At 42.3% G+C, this 24,054-nt stretch overlaps 1 protein-coding gene across 1 annotated transcript in view; it reads left to right on the forward strand.

The window, feature by feature from the left end:
- Window positions 1–22,456, forward strand: part of FXYD6 (FXYD domain containing ion transport regulator 6) — a 47,612-nt gene extending 25,156 nt beyond the window's left edge. The window contains exons 2-8 of the mRNA XM_036742446.1: window positions 11,283–11,348; window positions 12,246–12,284; window positions 12,441–12,515; window positions 15,942–15,978; window positions 18,306–18,355; window positions 18,729–18,781; window positions 20,334–22,456. Coding sequence (XP_036598341.1) covers window positions 11,291–11,348; window positions 12,246–12,284; window positions 12,441–12,515; window positions 15,942–15,978; window positions 18,306–18,355; window positions 18,729–18,757 — 288 coding nt within the window. The 5' untranslated portion in view covers window positions 11,283–11,290 and the 3' untranslated portion in view covers window positions 18,758–18,781; window positions 20,334–22,456. The remainder of the gene's footprint in view (window positions 1–11,282; window positions 11,349–12,245; window positions 12,285–12,440; window positions 12,516–15,941; window positions 15,979–18,305; window positions 18,356–18,728; window positions 18,782–20,333) is intronic.
- Window positions 22,457–24,054: the final 1,598 nt, after the last annotated feature.

Raw genomic sequence — 24,054 nt, forward strand, 5'->3', positions numbered from 1 at the left:
ACAGATGAGGAAACTGAGGCAAACAGGGTTAAGTGACTTGCCCAGGGTCTCCCAGCCAGGAAGTGTTTGAGGCCAGATTTAAACTCAGGTCTTCTTGACTCCCAGTCTAACCACTGTGCCAAGTTTCCTCTCCATACCCACATCACCTGGGGAGTAAATAAGAAGCAGAGATGGGATTTGAACTCAAGTTCTCCAGCTTTAAACCTAGCACTGTTCCTGCTGTAACAGGCTGGAGTGATTGTCTCTGTGATTCCAGGGAGCTAGGTGGTACAAAGGATAGAATGCTGGACTTGGAGTCAAGCAGACTCGGGTTCAAATCCGGCCTCAAACACTTAATGGCTGGGTTACCCTGTGTAATACCAAACTTCTTTCCTCCTCAGTTTCCTCATCTGTAAAATGGGGAAAATTATGGCACGCACCTAACAGGGTTGCCGTGAGGAGGAAATTAAATTGTATTCCTTAAATTGCTTTATAAATAACAGTAGTAGTCATTGTCATCCTCGTCATCATCGTTATTCTAGGCCCTTGGGCAGAGAGTCCAATGGCTCGAGTCATTCCTGTACCTTTACAGTCTAGGAAATCTCTACCAGCTCTTCTTTTGGATACACTTGGGGAAAGTCCCACTTATATTCTGGAGGACATTCTCTGCCCTTCCCCTGCCTTCTCTTTTTCAGAAGATGCTCTCTCTGACTCATCTTAACCTTTTTCTCCTTACGTCTACTTTACTTATAAGGGGAAACTGAGCTCTGCAGAATTCCACTAAAGCCAGTCTGCTTTCTCAGCTTCCTCGCAGGGTGGTCTGCCCTAACATCATCCCTACTATGCGCAATACCAGGAATTTTCAGGCAGGTCGAATGTCCAAAACCACTAGCCAAGTCAAAGGATTTTCATTCTTCTTTAGGCTCAGAACAAGAACTTTCCATTGGCAAGAGCTAGCAGTGGAAGGTGGGCTGGTATGAGGTGCCACAGAGGGCATTCTATGGTTAGGTGGCAGGAAGACCTTTACCTTAGAACAGGGCTGTCCAAAGTGCGGCCCGCCTGTGTTTACTATCGGCATGGAAATTGACAAAAATGCTTTAAAGCATCTGTGTTGATTTCTGTGCTTGTGGTGGGCACAGGCGAGTCTCATGGGGCTCACAGCCCGTGTTTTGGACAGCCCTGCCTTAGAATACCAGCACTCAAAGCTACAGGATCTTAGTTATTGGTCAATAAGAATTCATTATACATCTTCTATGTGCCAGGCACTATGGTAAATGTTAGGGATTTTTTTTGTTGTTGTGGTTGATTAGTCATGTCCAATTTTTGTGACCCCATTTGGGGTTTTCTTGGCAAAGATACTGGAGTGGTTTGCCATTTCCTTCTCCAGCTCAGTTTACAGATGAGGAAACTGAGGCAAACAGGGTTAAGTGACTTGCCCAGGGTCACAGTTTGTAAGTGTCTGAGGCCAGATTTGAAGTCCAGGGTCAGTGCTCTACTGTGCCACCTAGCTGCCAAATGTTGGGGATACAGAGACAGAAATAAAAGATCCTGTCCTGGAGGAACTTACACTTTATCAGGGGAGACAACAAGTACTCAGATAAATGTGTACAAAATATGAACAAAAAGGCAGCATGGCATCATGGAAAGAGAGTCAGCCTTGGGTTCAAGGAAAGCATGTGTCCTGACTGTGACGTGTGCTGGCTGTGTGACCCTGGACGAGTCACCGAACCTCTCAGTGCCCTGTGTGACATTTGTGTAAGACTATACGCAGAGCATGTATTCTTCATTGGTGGAGGGAGTGCCCTCACTGGGAATTCCTGATACTGATGAAATGAAAGAGTCTAGGCTTAAAACTGCGAAACCCCAAAACAAAGTAATTGGGGGGGGGTGGTTGAGGTGGAGAGGGGAGGGGTGGTTGTTGTGTTTGTCCTTCATTTCAAAGATGACCATGACATCAGGGAAATGATGTCATGACTCACAGTTGACCTTGATTTGAGTGGAGGGCTGTGCAAGGTCACCAGCCTCACTTTCTCTTCCAGTGCCATCTGGATCCAGTGACCAGATATTCCTCAGGATGACTGGAGATGACCCAGGATGCAATGGGACACCCTGGCCCTTTGAGGCTAAGACTTTTTCATATACTCACATAGAGTGAGGGGGGTACCACAGCTTGGAAGAAGATCAAGAAATAGCTCAGAGGTAGTCCTGAACTACAGGGAGAGAAGGAACCTAAGATATTCGTTTTATAGATAAGAAAATTGAGTCGAACCCTAAGGGAGATCCAAGGTCACTTGGGTAGTGAGTAATAGGGCTGAGATTTGAACTCAGATCTTCTGACTCCAAATTCAGTATTTGTTCCTTCCTTCTACTAAACTGTGCCCCCTTTCAAGGGTGAATGACTTGTCCAGGGTCATATAGTGATTGACTTCCTCATCAGAAGAGAGGATGTGAGAAGTCCACAAGGAAGATAGAGGAGCAGCTCCCTGCTTAGGGACCAGGCTCTTTCCTCATGCCCTCCCAGGTTTCTCTGAGCCCCAGCCTGCATTGATGTCTTGATATTTGTGTATGGGTAAATCAGTGTCCTTAGAAAATGCGGAAATTCTTGGGCCTGGGGAGGGGAGAGGACAGCCTGTCTCTCCTGGCACTCCTAGGACATCCCATGGCTTTGCCCTGCATCGATTTGAAAAGAGACACTCCCAGCCCCTTCTGCCTCTCCGGATTCCTACCAGTCCCAGTTTCTTCACTTAAGGAAAGGAATGTGGGACAAAATGGGGGAGGGATGAGGTGTGAAGGGTAATTATGTGTGTGTGTGTCTGGGAGATTCAGTTTCTTGAAAGGAAGAGACAGACAAAGGTATTTTGTATCATCTAAGAGAAACTATGCTACGTTCTCTGCTAGCTGGGGGTGGTAGGAACAACCTGAATAGAAGCCTCTGTGCTTGGACTCTGAATTCAGGGACACCAGTCTGGGAAAGTCCCAGGGCCTGCTGCTCTGCCTGGAGATGAGCTGGGTCCAGGGTGTGGTCAGAAGCTAGTGGGGGTGGGGGGTTGGTGGTGGTGGTGATGGTGGTGGTACATGCACCTTACTGGCTTACTCTGTGTGTGTGTGTGTGTGTGTGTGTGTGTGTGTGTGTGTGTGTGTGTAAGGCAAAAAGTTTTTCCCAATCCACAGAAATGTTTGCCTTTAGGAAACCGTATGACTTTTTCTCCTTTTTCCTGGGTTCCTACTCAATGAGGAGAAAATTTCCCCTATTTTACTTTTTGTGATCTGGGTCAAATCTGAGTAAAATTCAAGGTGGTAAGGAATTCACATAGGCCCAATTAAAAGCACAATGTTATGGATGTGGATAGACATCTCTGTATATATGATGTATTCCTTTAGTAGAATGTAAGTTCCTAGAGGGCAGGAACTATTTTTCCTCTTATTTTTGTATCACCAACACTTAGGCCAGGGATAAGTGTTTAATTAATGCTTATTGGATTGTACTGATCTAGTCAGGTCAGTGTTCTCCCCAGTCCTTTATGGTCCGGCCCAAGTCTATTTCCTCCATGAAACCCCAGTGATCTCCCTCTCCTACAAATTCCTCCAGGATATTCAGAGTTCATATCGCACTAATAAACTCAAGATTAATTCTATTTTATTATAATCCTGGCTTTCCAGCTAGATCATGAGTTCTGTGACAGCAGGTACCATGTCTCACACTTCCTTCTATCTCTGATGGTGGCCAGCACAGTGGTGGACACAATAGCAGCTCAGTAAGTACTTGCTAAATTGAATGAAGGAGCTGGCCTTGATAATGCCTCTGGTCTCATTCAGAATGCAATTACAAAATTCCTCTCTAGTTATTAGAGTACAAGGCATCCCTGGAGCTATTCTGACCCCTAGTGGCTAGGAACTGGAGGATGGCTGTTTTCTTTGGATCTACCACTTGAGATAAGTTTCTGGAGGTTGGATGCCTTCCTCAAAGCAGGCTTAATCTTTTCCAGGGACCTCAGATCTTGAGACAGGAAGAGCATTTAGGTCCACAGGTCACTGCCAGCCTTCCACCACTTAGAACACTATGTGGTTTCCCCCAAAGGCCTGTTTTGTGTCTTTTTCCTTCCCTCCCTTTTTACCTCTCTATCAAGCTCCCCCTCCACCCCCCCCCCCCAGTAATTATGTGTGGAGTATGATCTAGGATTTCCTAGTTGAGGTCCCCTTGGAGTTCATCCGAGCCATTCTACTTTTAGATAATATGAATTTTGAATCATCCTGTAAAAATATTCCTCTAGTAGATTTCTATCAGACGACCTCCTTGTTTTGAAAATGTCCAAGCGTGGAGATTTTGCATCTTTATTGGGGATTCTGCCCCTCACAAGCAGGAATTTGTGCCATGGGTTCCTCTCTTATAAGACATAGGGAATGGGGACAAGGCTGAAATCCTATTCACCTTTTAGTTCCAAGCTCAAATGTCGTCTCCTCCTCAATGCTTTCACCTTTCTCCGCAGTCAGAAGTGATCTTTTTTCCACAGACCTCACGTAGCATGCATCAATTTGGTCTATGTGTTTCTTCTATAAATGCCACATGCCTGTTTACCAGATTGCAAGCTCACCAAGGGCTGAGATTGTGGGTGACTGCACTGGGGACAGTGGTCAGCATGGCTGTCCTCCACACTGCAATCTCTATGAGGGCAGGGATTTTATCTTATTTATCTTCACGTGTCCCTCAGATGTGGGGGGCGGAGCCAAGATGGCCGCATGAAGGCAGCATCTTACCGGAGCTCTCTCACAAGGTCTGTCAGATTCCTATAAAAAAGTGAATTGGAGCAGATTTGAGAGAGTCTGAAACTGGGAGCAGTCTGCATGGGGCAAATTTCCGAGCCAAGAGAGTCTGAAAGGCTGAAGGCACGAACCTGTAGGCTTGGAGAGGGCTCGGAGTGCGGTGTGCGGCGCTGCTCCAGACCAAAGCAGAAGCGGCTGGCCGGGAAATCCACGTGGGAGACAGGCTGGGAGAAAGCTGGGCGCCTGAAACCGGCAGAGATCCCCAGGACTCCCAACACAGGACGGTAGTCTGTGGGAGTGAGAGAGGCAGCACAACGCCACCGGCCAACTCCTGACGCTTGCAGCCCAGGAACTTGGCTCCTTGAACTTCTGGGAGTCACAATGGCCAGGTAAACGGCTCTAATCCCTCCCCCCCTCACCCAGAGAATTCCTCAGGGAAAAAAAAAGAAAGCTGAAACAGAGGAGAAAGTAGTGGGGCCTCACAGGACAAATAGTAGAAGCTCATTAGTCCCAGAGGGGCAGAGTCGGCAGGGGTCAACACCAGGAGCCCAGACGTAATCTTGCTCCCCCAGGGGAAGTGCCAGAGATCAGCTCAAACAACAAACAGCTGAGACCATTGCTGAAAAGCAAGTGCTGGAGAGCACCCATAGGGAGTGAGATGCCAGGGAGCCAGACCCCTCCCCACACCTGAGGAAACTGAAGGCTATAATTCTAGACTCACAACCCCTAGAATAAGAAAGCTGGGACAGAAAGCCCTGAGGCCCAAAGGTAGAAATTCATTGTAAAGCCAGCAAAAGGCAAACCAACATGAAGAAGAACACAAAAAAACTGAGGACAATAGATTCTTTTTATGGAGACAGGCAGGATCAAAATACCAATATGGAAGAGGACGGTAATGACACCATAGACGTGTCTGATACCTCAAAAGGTAATGTGAACTGGTCTCCAGCCCAAAAAGCATTGCTGGAAGAGCTAAAGGAGGATTTTAAAAACCAAATTAGGGAGGTAAAAGAAAACATGGAAAAAATGGAAAAGTCCCTAAAGAATAAGATTGGCGAAATGGCTACGGAGATTCAGAATCTAGAGAGAGAAAATCACACCCTGAGAGGCAAAATCAACCAATTGGAAAAGGAGACTCAAAAGCAAAATGAAAACACTAACTCATTAAAAATTAGACTTGAGCAAGGGGAAGCTATTGAATCTATGAGGCACCAAGAAGTAGTAAAACAAAATGTAAAGAATGAAAAAATAGAAAATAATGTGAAATATCTGATTGGCAAAACAACTGACCTGGAAAATAGATCCAGGAGAGACAATTTAAGAGTTATTGGTCTACCAGAAATCCACGATGAAAAAAAGAGCCTTGACAGTATCTTCGAAGAAATTATCAAAGACAACTGCCCAGAGGTCCTAGAACCAGAGGGCAAAATAGTCATTGAAAGAATTCACCGATCACCCCCTGAAAGAGATCCCAAACTGAAAACACCAAGAAATATTATAGCCAAATTTCAGAACTATAAACTCAAGGAGAAAATACTGCAAGCAGTCAAAAAGAAGCAATTCAAATATCGTGGAACTACAGTCAGGATCACGCAGGATCTCTCAGCTTCCACATTAAAAGACAGGAGAAATTGGAATATGATATTCCGAAGGGCAAAGGAGCTGGGACTACAACCAAGGATCAGCTACCCAGCAAAACTAAGCATAATTTTTCAGGCAAGGCGATGGACATTCAATGAAATAAGGGAATTCCAGACCTTCCTGATGAAAAGGCCAGAACTCAATGGAAAATTTGATCTCCAAATATAAAACTCAAGAGAGACATAAAAAGGTAACCAGGGGGAAAAATCCCACTAACCTTATTAACCAATAAGGGCAGGTTGTTTACATCTTTATGTAGGATTATATCATCTTATGTATGTTTTATGTACATATACATATATAAGTCAGTCTTGAGAATGATACAGCTATTATGACAATTAAAAGGGATATACATAGGTTGTGAATGCCTGTATAAAATAACTGATATAAAGATATAAAATATAAGTAAGAGATATAAAGGGAGGGCTATGAGAGAAGCGGTAAGGAGGTAGTAGAAAAGGGTAAATTATACCAAATGAAGTGGCACAAAAACATATTATAGTAGAGGGCAAGAAGGGAGGGAGAAGAGCAGTATTTGAGCTTTACTGTCATCTGATCTAGTTCAAGAAGGGAATAACATACCCTGAAAAGCTTAGAAATCTAACTTGTCCTACGGGAAGTAGGAGGGGAAGGGGGGAAAAGGGAGGGGCGTGGTCAGAAGGGAGAGGAGAAGTAGCAAGTGGGAAATGGTGAGATAAGGGAGGGGAATAAAGAGGGAGGATAAACTGAGGAAGGCGGCGGTCAAAAGCAAAACTTTGTCGAGGAGGAGAAGGGGAAAGGGAGAAATAAAAGCATAAACAGGGGGAATTAAGATAGAGAAAAGGACACAGATAGAAATCATAACTCTGAACGTGCAGGGGATGAACATCCTCATAAAACAGAAGTAGATAGCAGAATGGATTAAAAACCATAATCCTACAATATGCTGTTTACAAGAAACACATTTGAAACAGGGGGATACACATAGGGTAAAGGTAAAAGGCTGGAGTAAAATATATTGTGCCTCAGCTAAAGTAAAAAAAGCAGGTGTAGCAATCCTAATCTCAGACAAAGCAAAAGTAAAGATAGATTTAATTAAAAGAGATAAGGAAGGACATTATATCCTGCTAAAAGGCATCATAAACAATGAAGCAATATCATTGCTTAACATATATGCACCAAGTGGTAAGGCATACAAATTCTTAGAGGAGAGGTTAAGGGAGTTACATGAAGAAATAGACAGCAAAACTATAATATTGGGAGACCTCAACCTCCCCCTTTCTGAACTTGACAAATCTAACCTCAAAATAAATAAGAAAAAAGTTAAGGAGGTAAACAGAATTTTAGAAAAGGCACATATGATAGACCTCTGGAGAAAACTGAATGGGGATAAAAAGGAATATACTTTCTTCTCAAAAGTACATGGCACATACTCAAAAATTGACCATGTTCTAGGGCATAAAAACCTCACAATCCAGTGCAGAAAAGCAGAAGTAGTCAAAGCATCCTTTTCAGATCATGATGCAATAAGAATCATTTTTAATAAAGAACCATGGAAAAATAAGCTAAAAACTAATTGGAAACTAAATAATTTAATTCTAAAGAATGAGTGGGCCAAAGAACAAATCAGAGAAACAATTAGTAACTTCATTCAAGAGAATGACAATAATGAAACAACATACCAAAACTTATGGGATGCAGCAAAAGCAGTTCTTAGGGGAAGTTTTATATCCCTAAATGCCTACATGAATAAACTAGGGAAAAAGGAGATCAATGATCTGGGCATATAGCTGAAAAAGCTAGAAAAAGAGCAAATTGAAAACCCCAATTAAATACCAAATTAGAAATACTGAAAATCAAAGGAGAGATTAATAAAATTGAAACCAAGAAAACTATTGAATTAATAAATAAAACAAAGAGCTGGTTTTATGAAAAAACCAATAAAATTGATAAACCTTTGGCCAATTTGATTAAAAAAAAGAAAGAAGGAAATCAAATTGCCAGTATCAAAAATGAAAAGGGTGAGGTCACCTCTAATGAAGAGGAAATCAAAACAATAATTAGGAATTATTTTGCCCATCTGTATGCCCATAAATTTGACAACCTTAGAGATATGGATGAATATCTACAAAAACATAAACTGCCCAGGCTAACAGAAAAGGAAGTGAAATTTCTTAATAACCCCATCTCAGAAAAAGAAATTGAGCATGCCATCAATGAACTCTCCAGGGCCAGATGGTTATACATGTGAATTCTATCAAACATTTAAAAAACAACTAATTCCAATACTTTGTAGACTATTTGGGAAAATAGGTGAAGAAGGAGTCCTACCAAATTCTTTTTATGACACAAATATGGTACTAATACCCAAACCAGGTAGAGTCAAAACAGAGAAAGAAAATTATAGACCAATTTCTCTAATGAATATTGATGCAAAAATTTTAAATAAAATATTAGCAAAAAGATTGCAGCAACTCATCACAAGAATAATGCACTATGACCACGTAGGATTTATTCCAGGAATGCAAGGCTGGTTCAATATTAGGAAAACTATTAGCATAATTGACCATATCAACAACAAAACCAGCAGAAACCATATGATCATCTCAATAGATGCAGAAAAAGCCTTTGACAAAGTACAACACCCATTCCTATTAAAAACACTAGAAAGCATAGGAATAAGTGGAACCTTCCTTAAAATTATAAATAGCATCTACCTAAAACCATCAACAAGCATTATTTGTAATGGGGATAAGCTAGATGCATTCCCAATAAGATCAGGGGTGAAACAAGGATGTCCATTATCACCCCTATTATTCAATTTGGTACTAGAAACGTTAGCTGTAGCAATAAGAGAAGAAAAAGAAATTAGAATTAGGAAATTAGAAATTAGAATAGGAAAAGAAGAAACTACATTATCACTTTTTGCAGATGATATGATGATTTATTTAGAGAATCCTAGAGAATCAAGTAAAAAACTACTTGAAATAATAAACAACTTTAGCAAAGTTGCAGGATATAAAATAAACCCACATAAATCCTCAGCATTCCTATACATTACTGACAAAGCCCAACAGCAAGAGATAGAAAGAGAAATTCCATTCAAAGTTACTGTAGACACTATAAAATATTTGGGAGTCTATTTGCCAAGACAAACCCAAGGCCTATATGAACATAACTAGGACACACTTTTCACGCGAATAAAATCAGATCTAAATAAATGGAAAAATATCAGTTGCTCATGGTTAGGCCGAGCTAATATAATAAAAATGACAATTTTACCTAAATTAATCTATCCAGTGCCATACATGTCCCTCAGAACCCAGCATTGTGCCTCCTACAGATCATGTGTTTAATGAATGTTGGTAACCCCAACCTTGCGGGTCCACGTGAATAATAGCATTGTAAAGCATGAGAATCCTGGCCAGTGAGTATCATCAAAAAATGCAAGTCCTGAAATGGTCAAGCATCTAGGGAGCCGCGAGATGCTGCAGTGAATAGGGCACTGAGTCTAGAGTTAGGAGGATGTGAGTTCAATCCTGCTTCAGGCTTTTTCTAGCTGTATGACCCTGGGCAAGTCACTTAACTTCTGTTTGCCTCAGTATCCTCATCAGTAAATGGAGATAATAATATCACCTATTTCCCAGGGCTGTTGTGAGGATCACATGAGATAATAATGGCAAAGCACCTAGCGCAGTGCCTGTGCATAGTAAGCACCATATATATGCTAACTATTATTAAGTGCCTACTACATGGCAGATGTTGTGCTAGTCCCTGCTTACGAAGGTAAATTGCCCCTCTCTCCTTTCTTTGGCATGTGCCTCTAGTCTTACCAGGTGCCTGCTCTCTGCTCTATTCCCTCTGACTTTGGCCTAGTGGAACACAAACTGCCTCAGTTTCTGCAATTGTAAAGGGAGGGGTTTGGATTAGATGATTTCCAAGATCTCTCCCATGATCAAGGCTGAGCCACCTGAGGTTCCCCACAATATGTTTTATCATTCTGGGTCACTGACATCCTTGTTGGTCCTGGAACTAGATACTCCATCTCCTGACTCGTGGCATTTTCACTGACTGTCTCCCATGACTGGAATGTTCTCCTTCCTTATTTCTCTCTCCTGGCGCCCTTGGCTTCCTTTGAGTCCCAGCCAAAACCCCCTCTTCTACAAGAAGCCTTTCCCAATCCCTCTTAATTCTAGTGTCTTCCCTCTGGTGATTATTTCTTCTTTATCTTATATGTACCTTGTTTGTACATAGTTGTATGTGTGTTGTCCTACCTATTAGAATGGGAGCTCCTTGAGGGCAGGAGCTGTCTTTTACTTTTCTTTGTATCCCACTGCATGAAACATAGTAGGGTATTAATGTTGTTTATTGGCTGATTGATCAACCATTTCTGCCTATCTGCTTTTATTCATACCCTTCCCTCTTACCCAGAACTTCTTTCTTTCCTGTTTTCCCTTATCTCTTCCCATTTGGATCCTGCTCAGCTCAAAGCCCACCTCCTCCATGAAGTCTTCCCTGAGTCCCCCAGTCTCCTATGATCTCTCTCCTCTGAGCTTCCATAGCACTTATGGTCTGTATGACTTATCTAATGCTTGAGATGTGATATAGTGATAACAGGTTCGCTTTGAGGGAATTGAGACCCAAGGGAGGTGAGAGTGACTTGTCTGTGGTCACCCTATAGGTCAGTAGCAGAGCCTGAATTTAAATCCTGGTGCCTTGACTCAAGGCCCAGATCTCTTGCCACCCCATCCCAGCGGCTTTATATAATCTGTTTTTTTTTAATGTGTGAAAGTTCTATCTCTCTAACAGGACTGGAAACTCCTTGAAGGCAGGACCTTGCCTTATTTTTCTTCCAGCTCTGCTGATGATCAGCCTGGGGAGTCTTTAGTCTGGAGTCACTTTTTTCTTTGCCCTTTCCCCAGATATCGCCATGGAGATGGTGCTGACCTTTCTATGCAGCCTGTTGGTTCCTCTGGTCCTAGCCAGTGGTAAGTGGACTCCTCTGGGACCTGGGTGGAAAAGGCAAGAACCTGCAACCCTTGTGTGCCCCAGAGTTGCCTGCAAAGCTAGATGCTGCCATGTGCAACCTGGGGGTACTTCCCCCTGCGCAGGGGCTGGGAATAGGGTTCAGCTTCTATGATGAGACTCAGCACTGGTCAATTTCAGTGGCCAGGTGCTGGGTAGGATCTCTGGCCCTGGGTTTTGTTTATGATAAATCAACATGCAGAGTTATGAAGAGGCAAATTTAATGTAAGGAAACACTTCCTAAGAAATCAGGGAAACTCCAAAGTGGAATGAGCCCCCTAGAGAGGTAGTGGGAGGTCCTCCCTTACTGCAGATCAAGTGGAGTCTGCATGAGTCTGGCCCAGATGTTGTGAAGGAGATTCCTGGTCAGGTATGGGTTGTACTAGATCAGGGGTTCTTGGTTTTTCAAACATTTGGGCAATTGTACTTCACTATCATTGGCTTCTTTATGCATTTTAAACTATTATTCTGTGAAGGGAAAGAAAGGAAAGAAAGAAGGGAGGGAGAGAACAATGAAAGGAGGGAGGGAGGAAGGGAAGGAAGAAGAAAAGGAACAAGGGAGAGAGGGAGGGAGGAAGAAGAAAAAGAGAAGGGAAGAGAGAGAAAGAAGGAGGGAGGGAAGGAAGGGATCCACGACAGAAAATAGGTTAAGAACCTCTGGACTAGGTGATAACCCTGAGATCTCTTCCAATCCTCATGTTCTGCGATTATGGAATAGAAATACCTCTTCCTGTTTACAGCCTAGGCTCAACATGGAGATCATGTGAGAATATCTGTGAAAATGCTGTGTAGCCATAAATGTTCTAGAAATGAATTGTTATTCTCTCCTCCTCATGGCCTTGCTTGTCTTATATTTCCAGCTGCCGATCAGAAGAAAGAGCAAGATCCTTTTCACTATGGTGAGCCTTGGTGACCATTTGGGGTGGTGAGGGGCTAGAAGGGGGAGCCTGGGGGAAAGTTTTTTGGGCAGGGTGAGTTGCCTGAAAGGGAGTTGTGAAATGCCTGCCTGTGTCTCACTCTTCCTTTTCATTCATACCTGGCCACTCCCTCTGCAGATTACCAGAGTCTAAGGATTGGAGGCTTGGTGTTTGCCGTGGTCCTGTTTTCAGTTGGGATCCTCCTTATCCTGAGTAAGTGATAAAGGGAAGCAAAGAAATTAAGACTCCCGCTGTAACGGGTGCCCTTGTAGAACTCAAGGCTTGGCTGTTTCCTAACCAGGATGGGTCAGTAGGGTCTGATCTATGGGAATGGTGCTGTCCTGTAAGAAAGAAGATTCTAAGGCAAAGACCCCTTGTCTGAGAATTGACTACCCCTCTGTCAGAGCCCTCTTAGAGAAGCCGTGTGCTATTCTGGAGAGAGTGTTTATAATAGCAAGCATGTTAGCACACCCAGGATGTCCTGCTAGCACAGGTTCTGTAATCCACTTTTCCAGGAAAGACTGCTCAAAAAGGGGCTAACAATCCTACTTTTAATTACATTCTCTAGTTCAGGGGAAAAGTCAGCACCATGAATGTCAGAGAAAATACAAGCAGAGAAATTAGCATAAAGACCAACAGACAGCGCTCTGACTGCCTGATCAAAACAATATTACTATGCACTTTACATACACCACTGATTAAGAGAGCCTTTGCATCTGGGCAGTCAGGGGTCTGAACATAGGGCTATTCAGAGTCTCAGCAAGGAAATCAAAAGATCCTTCTCATAAGCGAACCCCCAAAGCAAAATACCAACTCAGAGTATATATACACTTCTCAGAGTCAGAAGGCGTCACTACTCTCATGACTCACTGCCTAATTAGAAATTAGCAAAAGGTGTGAAAGCCTTCCTACAAGCAAGCCTCCCCTAAGCAAGCTTCTCTTAATGGGCTCCATGTGAGGCCTATTAATGGGAAGGGAAGATCTTCACATCCCATTAACATTACAGCGTTGGACTTGGGGTCCAGAAGAGCTGAGGTTCCTTCCTATAACACTTACTAGCTCTGTGACCACAGGCTAATCACTTACCTCTCTGAGCCTCAATATTCTTGTCTCTAAAATAGGGGTAATAAAGCCTATAGGACATACTTAACAGGGCTAGTACAATAAAGTGAAATAATGTTTGTAAAGTACGTCGCAGGCCTTAAAATGCTATACAAGTTTCAGCTATTATTAGAATAACTAGGATTTATGTTTCCTTTTAAGGTTTTTTTTAACATAGGCAATCTCATTCCATCCTTACAGTAACACTATGAGGTAACTACTATTATTTTTATCCCCTTTTTATAAATGAGGAAACTGAGACTGAGAAAAACAAAGTTTCTTGCCCAGGATTGACCAGTTAGTAAATGTCTGGGGCAGAATTTGAACTCAGGCCTTTCTGACACCAAGGCCAGTGCTCTATCCACTGAACCCCCAGCTGTCTTTTTTAATTGTCATTGTTATCTCTTTTATTAATTATTATCCCCACCATTTGAACCTGCCTTCTCCTACAATTGAGAATGTCTTCTATTCTTCTCTACATTTGTTGAAACTCTACTCATCCCTCAAGGCCCAGCTCAATTTTGACTCAGTCTCATGAAGCCTCCCCTGATCATGAGAGCCCACAGATTTTTCCCTCTCTTCTGAACGCCTCTAGTTCTAGGTCAGTGGTTTCCAAACTCTTGGAGTATGAGGAAGCCTATTTAACATTCAAAAAGTCATGTACCTCCGTGTGAAAATAATTGTTTATTACCATCCAATAATTGAGAAAACACAAAATGGTAAAAAGCTGCTCTCAGTTCAGTAACTCGTAAAGTGAATCTGGATTGCATGAATCACAGCAGCATCTAGACACATATGAAAAAACAGGATACGTATATATGTGGTATGGGCAGCCAGGTGGCATGTGGGCACTAGATAGAGTGCTGAGTCTTCTGTCAGAAAGACTGATCTTCCTGAGTTCGAATCTGGCCTCAGATGCTAGCTGCGTGACCTTGGGCAAGTCATTTAACCCTGTTTACCTCAGTTTCCTCATCTACAAAATTATCTGGAGAAGGAAATACAAACCACTCCAGTATCTTTGCCAAGAAAACCCCAAAAGGGGTCATGAAGAGTCAGACATGACTGAAATGACTGAACAACAACAAAATACTCCTCCCTTCTCCAACTACCTATCTGTGTGAAACCAGATTTTCTTCATTCGCCTCAACCCAAATAACAGATGGCAACAGATTGCCTATAGGAACAGACGTGAAAATCCAGCTATCTTCTCGTAAGGCAGACATGAGAGGTTTGCAAAAATATGCAAAACAATGCCACTTGAATTTTTTGTTTTGGAAAATGTGGTTATTTTATATGTAGTTATATAAGTATAGTTATTTTTATAAAATATGTCATTTATGTTAACATATAATGGGCTCATTACTTTACATTAATAAATATTTTAAAATGTATCAGTTTCGATATCCAACGCTATAAATATGGATAGATATAACCCAAATAAATAAAAACTCTTTGGTGCCCTTAATAATTTTTAAGAGTGTAAAGGAGTCTTGAAACCAAAATGCTTGAGAACCAATGCTGTAGAGCTGAGGTGTCAAACAGGCAGCCCTGTAACATTCTGGAGGGTGGCCTGAACTGGATTAAAATGTCATTGGTAAATATTTAACAAAATATTATTATTATTATTATTATTAATAGAGCAAAACATGGAGCAGAAAAAATAGAGTAGAACATGGATAACATTAATACATGGTTTTCTAAGTCAGTATGTGGCCAGCCAAGATCCTCATGTATGGTTAGTGGCCCCTGTTTTTCTTTGAGTTTGACATTGCTGTAGTGGATAGACAACCAGGAAAAATAGGGGTTCAAGTCCTGCCTTTGATACATATCGGCTGCATGACCTCGGACAAGGCACTTCTTAGTACTCTTGGCAATTCTAATATTATAAATGGCAGACAAAGCATTTCCTCATCTAGGAGTTTCTATGCTAATGAAATAACAGGTCCAGTCTCCCACCTGCTTTTGGAGTAGACCTGTGAGTTCATTGGCATAGGGCATGTCCAGGGGGGTAACCCATTGTCAGTGCAGATCTGCACCTTTCCTGTGAGTATAACTCTTGGAGTTGCCTGGGCCACTGGCATAGGCTGCAGAGTATGGTCAAAGGCAGAACCTGAAGCTAAGTCTTCCTGAATCAGAGGCCAGTTATTTATGGATTCAGAGGCTTCTTGCAATTACTCCTTGGCTCCCAGGTTGCCTTGCCTTGTACTCTGTTATCTTTTCATGTGCTAATATATGTAAAATGCATTGCAAACCCTAAAGTCTTATATAAAATTCTCCCTTAATTTGTCTCAAAGCTGAAAATCCCTACTTCCTTCCATTTACTCTTATGTTATATGGCTTCAAGTTTCCTCACTGTCCTGGTTGCCCTTTCCATGGATGCACTCTTTTCTTAAATGTTATACCCACAACCAAACACAATAATACAGTTGTGGCCTCACAGGTAGGTAGGTGTATCTCCACGATGCCAGGTCACCAGAAGGGGACATTGAAAGTCTGAGACTTTCTATGATTCTGGATTTTTTGTCTTTTTCCTCTTAGGTCGGAGGTGCAAATGCAGCTTCAATCAGAAGCCCAGGTAATGTATGCACTGGGATGGTGAAATCTGAAATGACTGGGAAGAAGCCTGGTGTATTCGGATTGACCCCAAAGCTGTCAAGTTCTTCTACCTTTCTAAGTCAGAGCCAGGGGCAGGGGAGTGGGATGAAGTCCTTGTGGTGAAGATGGGGAGAGGAAAGAACTTCAGCCTATGGGAAGTAACAAGATCTGCTGCTGTCTTGAAGCTGGAGGACGCAGGACAGTGCAACTTACAGACAGGAGAGTTCCCTTCTCCTTGGCTTGGGGCCCTTTCTAAGAGGAATACCACCAATGTTCAGGGACCTTAGCTTCCTTGACCATTTCAAAGAGCTATGTTCCTCTCTGCCCTTTCTTAGACAGACTAGGTCTTCTGATCAGCCAAGAAGGGTCCAAGGGGTGAGCCTGTCAAATCCTGTTTTTGTAAGCCTGTAATATACTCTCTTATGCTTCTAGCAGCAGGGCAATTGTTGGGCATCTATGCTAGGAAAAATAAGTGGGTACAGAGAGGAGTGGATGTGTCTAGAGAGGATTGGACTAGATTGGAGAGGCAGGTTGGACAAGCTGAGAAATTCCCTTAGAAATGTGGTGAGTAAATGTAATAAAGAGAGACTGAGGCACAGACTATGAGCTAGATCAGCTTATTAACAGTAACAGGTATAATTATGAACAAAGAGGGCCACTCTGGCAACTTCAGTAAAGCCAGCAACCCCCAGAGAAGGAGGAGACCTTCTTTATTAACATATAGCAAAGAAAAGGTCTTGTGAGGAGTAGAGAAAGGTGATAGGTTGTAGAGTTGGGGCAAGAACATTATTAGGATTGCTCATTGAGAAAGGTGGGCTGGCAGTCAGGTAAGGCTAATCATTCTTCTCTCCAATTATTGAGAAATGTTAATTGCTTTATGGAGCTCTTCTGTATCTTGTATACTGTATCTTTTTGCTAGGGGATCACAACTAACAGACTTGCTGTCTCCTTGGAAGAGATTAAAAAGTCCCTCAATTACACAAAAACAGAAAAGGACAGACAACTTATCTTTTGGGGATGGTAATTTCGAGGGGCTAAACAAACATATCCATGAACTATCCTAGGGGATACCAGCATGAGAGAGAACAACCTTTCTTTTAAACTAACTTTAAGCTATGGCTCTGCTGGATTCCTGAACTCAGCTGGAGCCAGGTGAATGCAGACCTGTAACACCATTGTTCCTTGCTGCTACAAGGCCGCTAACACCGGCACATAGGAAGGCTGCTAGCACAGGTTCTTTGATCTGCTTTTCTAAGGAAAGCAACTTTAAGGGGTTTGCAATCTCACTTTAATTACACACACATATGTCATTTACTCAGTTCAGGGGAAAAAGTCAGCACCCTGAATTTCAGAGAAAACGTGAACAGAAATTACAAGCAGAAATTATATAAACAGAGCAAATAAACACAAATCAACAGACAGGATTCTGTCTGACCATAGCAATATATACATAGTTACCAGAGAGAGAGAAGCACCAACATCTGGGTTTTTCAAAGTGGGGGAGCTCCTTAATGGCTACCCAAAGTCTCGTCTGGTCAAATCACATGACACTCTTCCGCTGAGTGAGCCCCAAGCAAAATACTAACCTCAGAGTATATATACACTTCTTCAGGGTCAGAGGGCATCACAACCATGGGACTCAAAGCCATGTGACCTAGGCCTTCCCGTGACTTAAGCAGGTCATCAAAGACTCCTGATTCAACCAAAGACTCTCTATTGAAACAAAGGCAAGCCTCAAAGGCACTTGATTGCCTTAGTGCTGAGAAGCGCTCCAAAACAAAAGGCAACAAAAAGTCCCACTTTACTTGCCATTACAAGAGCCAATTATAAAATTGATACAGCATAAATCAGTTACATTGTAGAACCAATACAGCAGAAATCAATATGGAAGAAATTAGAAGTAGTATTAATTTTGATCTTTTCATAGAAAGTAGCAATAAAAGAGAGTGCCCTACAAGGACAAGGACTGTTTGTTGTTGTTTTGTGACCTCATTACCCCCAAATTGCCTTACATGTTGTAAGTGCTTAATAAATGCCTGTTGACTGTTTGACTTTGAAAGTTTTTGACTTTGATATGTCCTATGGTCTTTTCTATGTGTTTGAAAAATGTCTGTGTCTATTTTGATAGGTTTTGTCAGCTTGTCCTCAGTACTCACTTTCGCTCCAGGGAGGTACTTGTTCAGTGCGCTTAAATGACCAGCATACTATGCTCTTAGATACCTTTGTCAGGGGATCTGTAGTTTAAGGAAGGGATGCTCTGAGTACCTATCTTGGGGCAATGGACCAATGTTGTGTCTTCTTTTTCAGAGCTCCTGGAGATGAGGAAGCCCAGGTGGAGAACCTGATCACTTCAAATGGTAACTTTTTCATAGCTATCTCATCACAATGACAGTGGGGATGGGGTAGGGGGGTGGGTAGAAAAGAGAGTGAAGAATGTGGTCAAAACAAAACAAAAACCCTGAAAGTTTTGTATATAGCGAGTCACTGGGAAGTGTGTGTGTGTGGAGAGGGGTGGGACCGGGAGGCCCTTCCCAGAGCTGGCTGGGTGCATCTCCACAGTGCCAGGTCACCAGTAGCACCTTCAGCCCTCGAGTTACTTTTGCTCTCTCTTGTGCCCCTCCCCACCACTGAAAGCAAAAACAGGTTTCCCATAGTCAGACATTGGCAGAGCCTGGCAATCCTTGCTGGTCAGTCTCTTTTGTGTTTGCTTTATGTGGTTTTTCTTTTCAGCCACAGAACCACAGAAAGTGGAGAACTGAGGTGTGCAAACATCAGACAAGAAGGTGAGCCCCATCCCTACTTCCCATTCCAGCCGGTGATGGCATTGAGGCAGGACCAGTCAGCTAGGCAGGGAATGTTGAAGTAGACCCCTGGAGAGATACAGTCTTATACTAGCATCTGGGAGAGCTGGGGGAAAGGGATGGGTACAGAGAGTGGTTCTGCCCTGCCCTCAGGAAATTCTGAGTCTGAGAGGAGAGGATAAGTGTACACAGACACTGAGAATTGTTACAATGCATAAATGCTGTAAATTCTCTAGCACCATGTAACCCGATATTTTATTTAATGGGGAATTAGCAATGATGCTGTGTATTTATCATTTTTTCAGTCTTTGGAATGCAATATAACACTTAATACTGAAGCTATGCTGAAAACAATTTAACCTTTCTTCGAAGATTCAGAAGGCGCTTTGGGTGGGCTCTCAAGGTCACCACAGACTGGAAGAACACTGGACAGGAGATCTGGATTGGAGCCCTGTCTCTAACACTAACTATGGAACTGCAGACCAGTGCTGCTGTTTCCCTTAGTCTCGGTTTCTTCATCGGTAAAATATGAATAATATGCATCATACAATAACTTGTCCTTTATGTGGTGCAGAGCTGCATACATGAGACTTTCTACTCCTACAACATTAAGTAAACCAGTTTTTATTATAACAAAAATGCCATGTAGTTATAAACATTCACCTATTTAAAAATAACATCCATTGTCCCCCCACAATTGTGTAAGGTTGGCAGGGATTATGAATACCCATTTTATGGCTGGGGAAACTGAAGCCTAGGAAAGTTGAGTGCTTGCAAATCTACAACTAGGGTGAAAGTCATAGTTTTGCTCCAAAGTGCCAATATCTGAGGGCGAGATATGCACTTTCTCCCCATATACAGACTTACATATGATCCCTCACCCTGCCTTGGGCTGAAACCTCCTGAGTTACATTGAACTGGATCCCCTCACCTGGGATCTGCTCTCCTCCACATTATCATTGCATACGCCACCCCTCTCCCTATTTATCACTTCTCTCTCCCGACTCCTCTCCGGGGTCAGGAGTTTGGAGGTCAGTCATCAGCCATGCACAGATCAGACTCTCTTGGAAACAGGCCACTTACTGTTGGTACAACTGCCCCCAACCAGGGCAGAATGCTCAGGTTAATCGCAAGGCTCCAATTAGATAAAAAATATATAAAGGCCTTTGCAAACCTTTAATTGCAATATCATGTACTGTTGTTGTTTAGTCACTTTTCAGTTCTGTTGGACTCTTTGTGACCCCATCTGGGTTTTCTTGGCAGAGATACTGGAGTGGTTTGCTATTTCTTTCTCCAGCTCATTTTACAGATGAAGAAACTGAGGCAAACAGGGTTAAGTGACTTGCCCAGGGCCACATAGCTACTGAGTATCTGAAGCCAGATTTGAACTCTCAAATATGAGTCTTCCTGACTTCCTGAATCCCCCTGGCGCTGTATCCATTGTGCCACCTAGCTGCTCTTAATATATAGACTATTATTTTTATTCTTATTCTTATAAAGTCAAAAGAAGTATTTTTCGCCTCTCTTTTCACAGCCACCAATCCCTAAAGACCACTGCGCAACCCCCTAGATGCCAACATTGATGCTTGAAAAACCTGGAAACCACAGCAACAAAACCTTTCCCAGGAGAAGCCAAGAAGTCATGTGTCCATTCCCATCCATTTCCTCCAAAACTGGTCCATGACTTCACCAGACAAACTAATGCTCGTGCCCCTGTTAGCCTACTGTCCTGTCTAACTTGCGTGATGTGTATGTGTGTGATTGATCAACATGGTCTTTGTGGCTCGATGTTTGTGGATGATATTGTGTCCCTAGTAAAACTTGGACTAACTTTCCCCAGGGTCAGGAGCTGGGTCATCCATCCATCACCATGGTCTCCTCTTCCTATCTGCACTCCTCCCCTCCTACTCTGAGAAGGCTGCTGTTTCCCAGGGGAACAAGCAGTTCTTTCTCTTGATTTGTATGGTTAAAGAAGGACAGGAGACACATTTCTGACTATTTTAAGTCTCCCAGAGGATGGCAGGGTAGGTGATATATGCAGCCCTCTCACTTTGTGGCCTTTCACCTCTCATGTTTTTCCCCAACCTGGAATAGCTCAGTATTCTGCCCTTCAGCCTGGTCTGAGGATGCCTAAGTGCTGGGTACAAGCCCAAGGCATCTCAGAGCTGCAGCTCTTGTCTCTGGGGAAGAAGGGTTCTGCTTTCCCCTTTCTCAGAATCAGATGTTGTTGAGATGTCGCCTAGCCAACCCCTTAACTAGTGCAATAATTCCCTTTACAACAACCCTGAAATATGGTACATCATCGAACCCAGGGGTTGGGAACCTGCACTCTTGAGGCCACATGTGGCCCTCTAGGTCTTCAAATGTGTGCCTTTGACCGATTCCAAATTTTACAGAACAAATCCCCTTGATAAAAGGATTTATTCTGTGAAGTTTGGATTCAGTCAAAGGGCCACACTTGAGGACCTAGAGGGCCACATGTGGCCTCAAGACCACAAGTTCCCCACTACTGATTAACCCCTGCATGAACACCTTGAATGATGGGAAGCAAGGCAGGCTGTGCCATTGTTGGACTGTTTTAATTGTTAGAAATTTTGAATCAAATTCAACTTGCCTCGATTCCTTCACAGATATGGCCTTTCTCTCAGTTTTTTCCTTGCTAGCAACTCTTACCATTTTATTACATTTGCCATCCCCCAAGTTGGGAAAAGCCAGAGTGTCACAGAGACATTTAGACAAAGCCTCTCTCTTTCCTCCTTGACCACCCCCCCCCCACACCCACCCCAATCAAAAGAAAGTGAAGGTTTTGAGATTCTATGGGTAGTGTCTTGTCTTGATTTTCAGAATCTCAGCAATAGACCCAGCATCTCTGAACCCTAATAGTGTTCCCAAATCCAAATCTCTTGGGACTTCAATTTCCTTCTCCTAGTTTCAGCTGAACTCAGAACTTCTGTTCCTTGTTTGGTATGAAACAGGGGCTGTGGCAGGAATTGATTATTGTGGTTTAATGAGGGCATTTGGTCTCAGATTTTGGAGGCTATCTCTCCCCCATTGTCATCTTCTCTGTTGTGAGTTAGCAGTGCTAAAGAGAAAGTCAGCATTGGGGAATGAGAAAACGTGAGGATCAGGGGAGATGGAGAGGAAGAGAAGGGAAGAGAGGAGAGAAAGGGAGAGAGATAGGGAGGGAGGGAGGGAAAGAGAGAGAAAGAGAGAGAGAGAGAGAGAGAGAGAGAGAGAGAGAGAGAGAGAGAGAGAGAAAGTCAGTCTATCCTACCAATCACCCCCCGCCCCGACTTTAATCAAGGCATCTCCCTATGCCTTTTTCTCAGTATCAGCCCTTTTATGTTTGCTGTGCACACTGCCTCCTGTATTCAGAATGGTGGTGGTGGTGGTAGCTTAGGTGGAGATTGCATGAGGTGGCTGTTTTTGTCCTCTCAAAAATCTAGTCCTTATCGCCCAAATATGTGTCATAAGTGGTGAGACCTTGAGTATTGTAATGTGAATGGAAAAAAGCCACAATCTGCCTCCCCACCACCCTTGTGTTCTTGTGGAAATTAAGCAAACCGTACCGCTGTGATCAAAGACTGTCGTATTCTGTATTGTGATCTAGATTCTCCTGAAGAAACAAAAAGAATAAAATATCGTTTCTATCCTAAAGGCTTTCAGACCTTTTTATTTTATTTTATTTTGTAGAAGAAGGTACTCATGTATTGGGAAATATTTTGCTTAAAGTGCCAATAGGTCTCTGCCTAGGAAAGAACTTAATAAAGGTGATTGCTGAGCTGCTGTCAAGAGAGGTGTGGTATGGACCTGGAATTGGGTAAATGCTTCAAAAAGAATAAGAAGAATCTTTGGACTATGAGCTGATGAACCTGCCTTCCAATTCCCAACAAAATTTTAGAATGTACTACTAAGAAGATGGGTTATGACCATTATAAAAGAGAAGAATTGATCACTAAAAGCCAGTATGCATTCATTTAGGACAGGTTATACTAGAAGAACCTCATTATTTTTAGACATGGTTATTCAACTAGTGTACCAGAGGAAATGATATAACTATAGTATATTTGTGTTTCATCAAGGTATTTAATAAAGGCTCTCAGAATGTTCTTTTGGACAAGAAAGGAGATACGAGCTAGACAATAGAGTTGGGTAGGCTTGAAACTGGTTGAATCAGAGTGTCCTGATGGACAAAGAGAGATATAAGCCTCCTCTTCATCAGTAACAATTATCATAAATTCTAGTGATAACTATAGCGGATCATATTCTATGGATTTGGACTTTTTACCTTGATATTTAAACTGTCTCTATTGTCTAGTTTCAGCTGATCCAGTATTTCTTTTTCTTCAAATCAATTATATATTTGCCCATCAAAAAGGGCTATTATTTTACTTTTAAAAAATTAACAAGGATAGAAATTTCATTGTTAAAAATTTTAAACAATTACCTGAGTTAGTTTTTAAAAAGGTTGCAGTTTGTAGAAACTACTATATTGTAGGTAACAAAGTGAATAATGTTTTTCTCTGCTTTTCTTTGTAAAATGAATTTGTTTCTCCCACTACCTCCCTCCCATTAGGCAAATGACAAAAACAAACCCCTAAAATAAAGCTCTCAATACATAGATGCAGAGTCCTTTCAAACAAATCCCCAAATTGTCCGTGACTGAATACGTATGTTTCTTTCTGCACTTTAAGTTCATCTTCTCTCTGTTAGGAGGTGAATGGCATGTTTCATCTTCATTTTTTCAGATTCGTGGTTTATTGTTTTGCTGATCAGAGTTCTACAGTCTTTCAAAGTTGTTTTTTGCTATAATGTTGTCATGATAAAAATCCTACTTCTACGCACTTCTCTCTGTGTTGGTTCAGAGAGAACTTCCCAGTTTCCTCTGAAACTGTCCATTTCATATGGCACAATAATATTCCATCAGATTCATAAACCATAACATTTTTGGTTATTTTCCAATAGGAGAACAACCCCTTAGTTTTCATTTGGGGGCTATGTGAAAAGAGTTACTATTTTTTTTAAACAAATAGACCCTTTTCCTCTTTCTTTGATTTCTTTGGAGGGGGGAACAGGGTTAGGCTTAACATTGGTATAGCTGGTTAGGAGGTTATGTAAAGTTTAGTAACTTTCTGAGTATAATTTTTTGGTTGCTTTCCAGAATGGTTAAATCATTTCAAAGTTCCACCAGAGGTGTGCTACGTACCATTTTTCCAGCACTTCCTCCAACATTTGGCATTTTTGATAGTCTGATG

The sequence above is a fragment of the Trichosurus vulpecula genome, chromosome 2 (genome assembly GCF_011100635.1).
Source record: "Trichosurus vulpecula isolate mTriVul1 chromosome 2, mTriVul1.pri, whole genome shotgun sequence".
NCBI lineage: Eukaryota > Metazoa > Chordata > Mammalia > Diprotodontia > Phalangeridae > Trichosurus > Trichosurus vulpecula.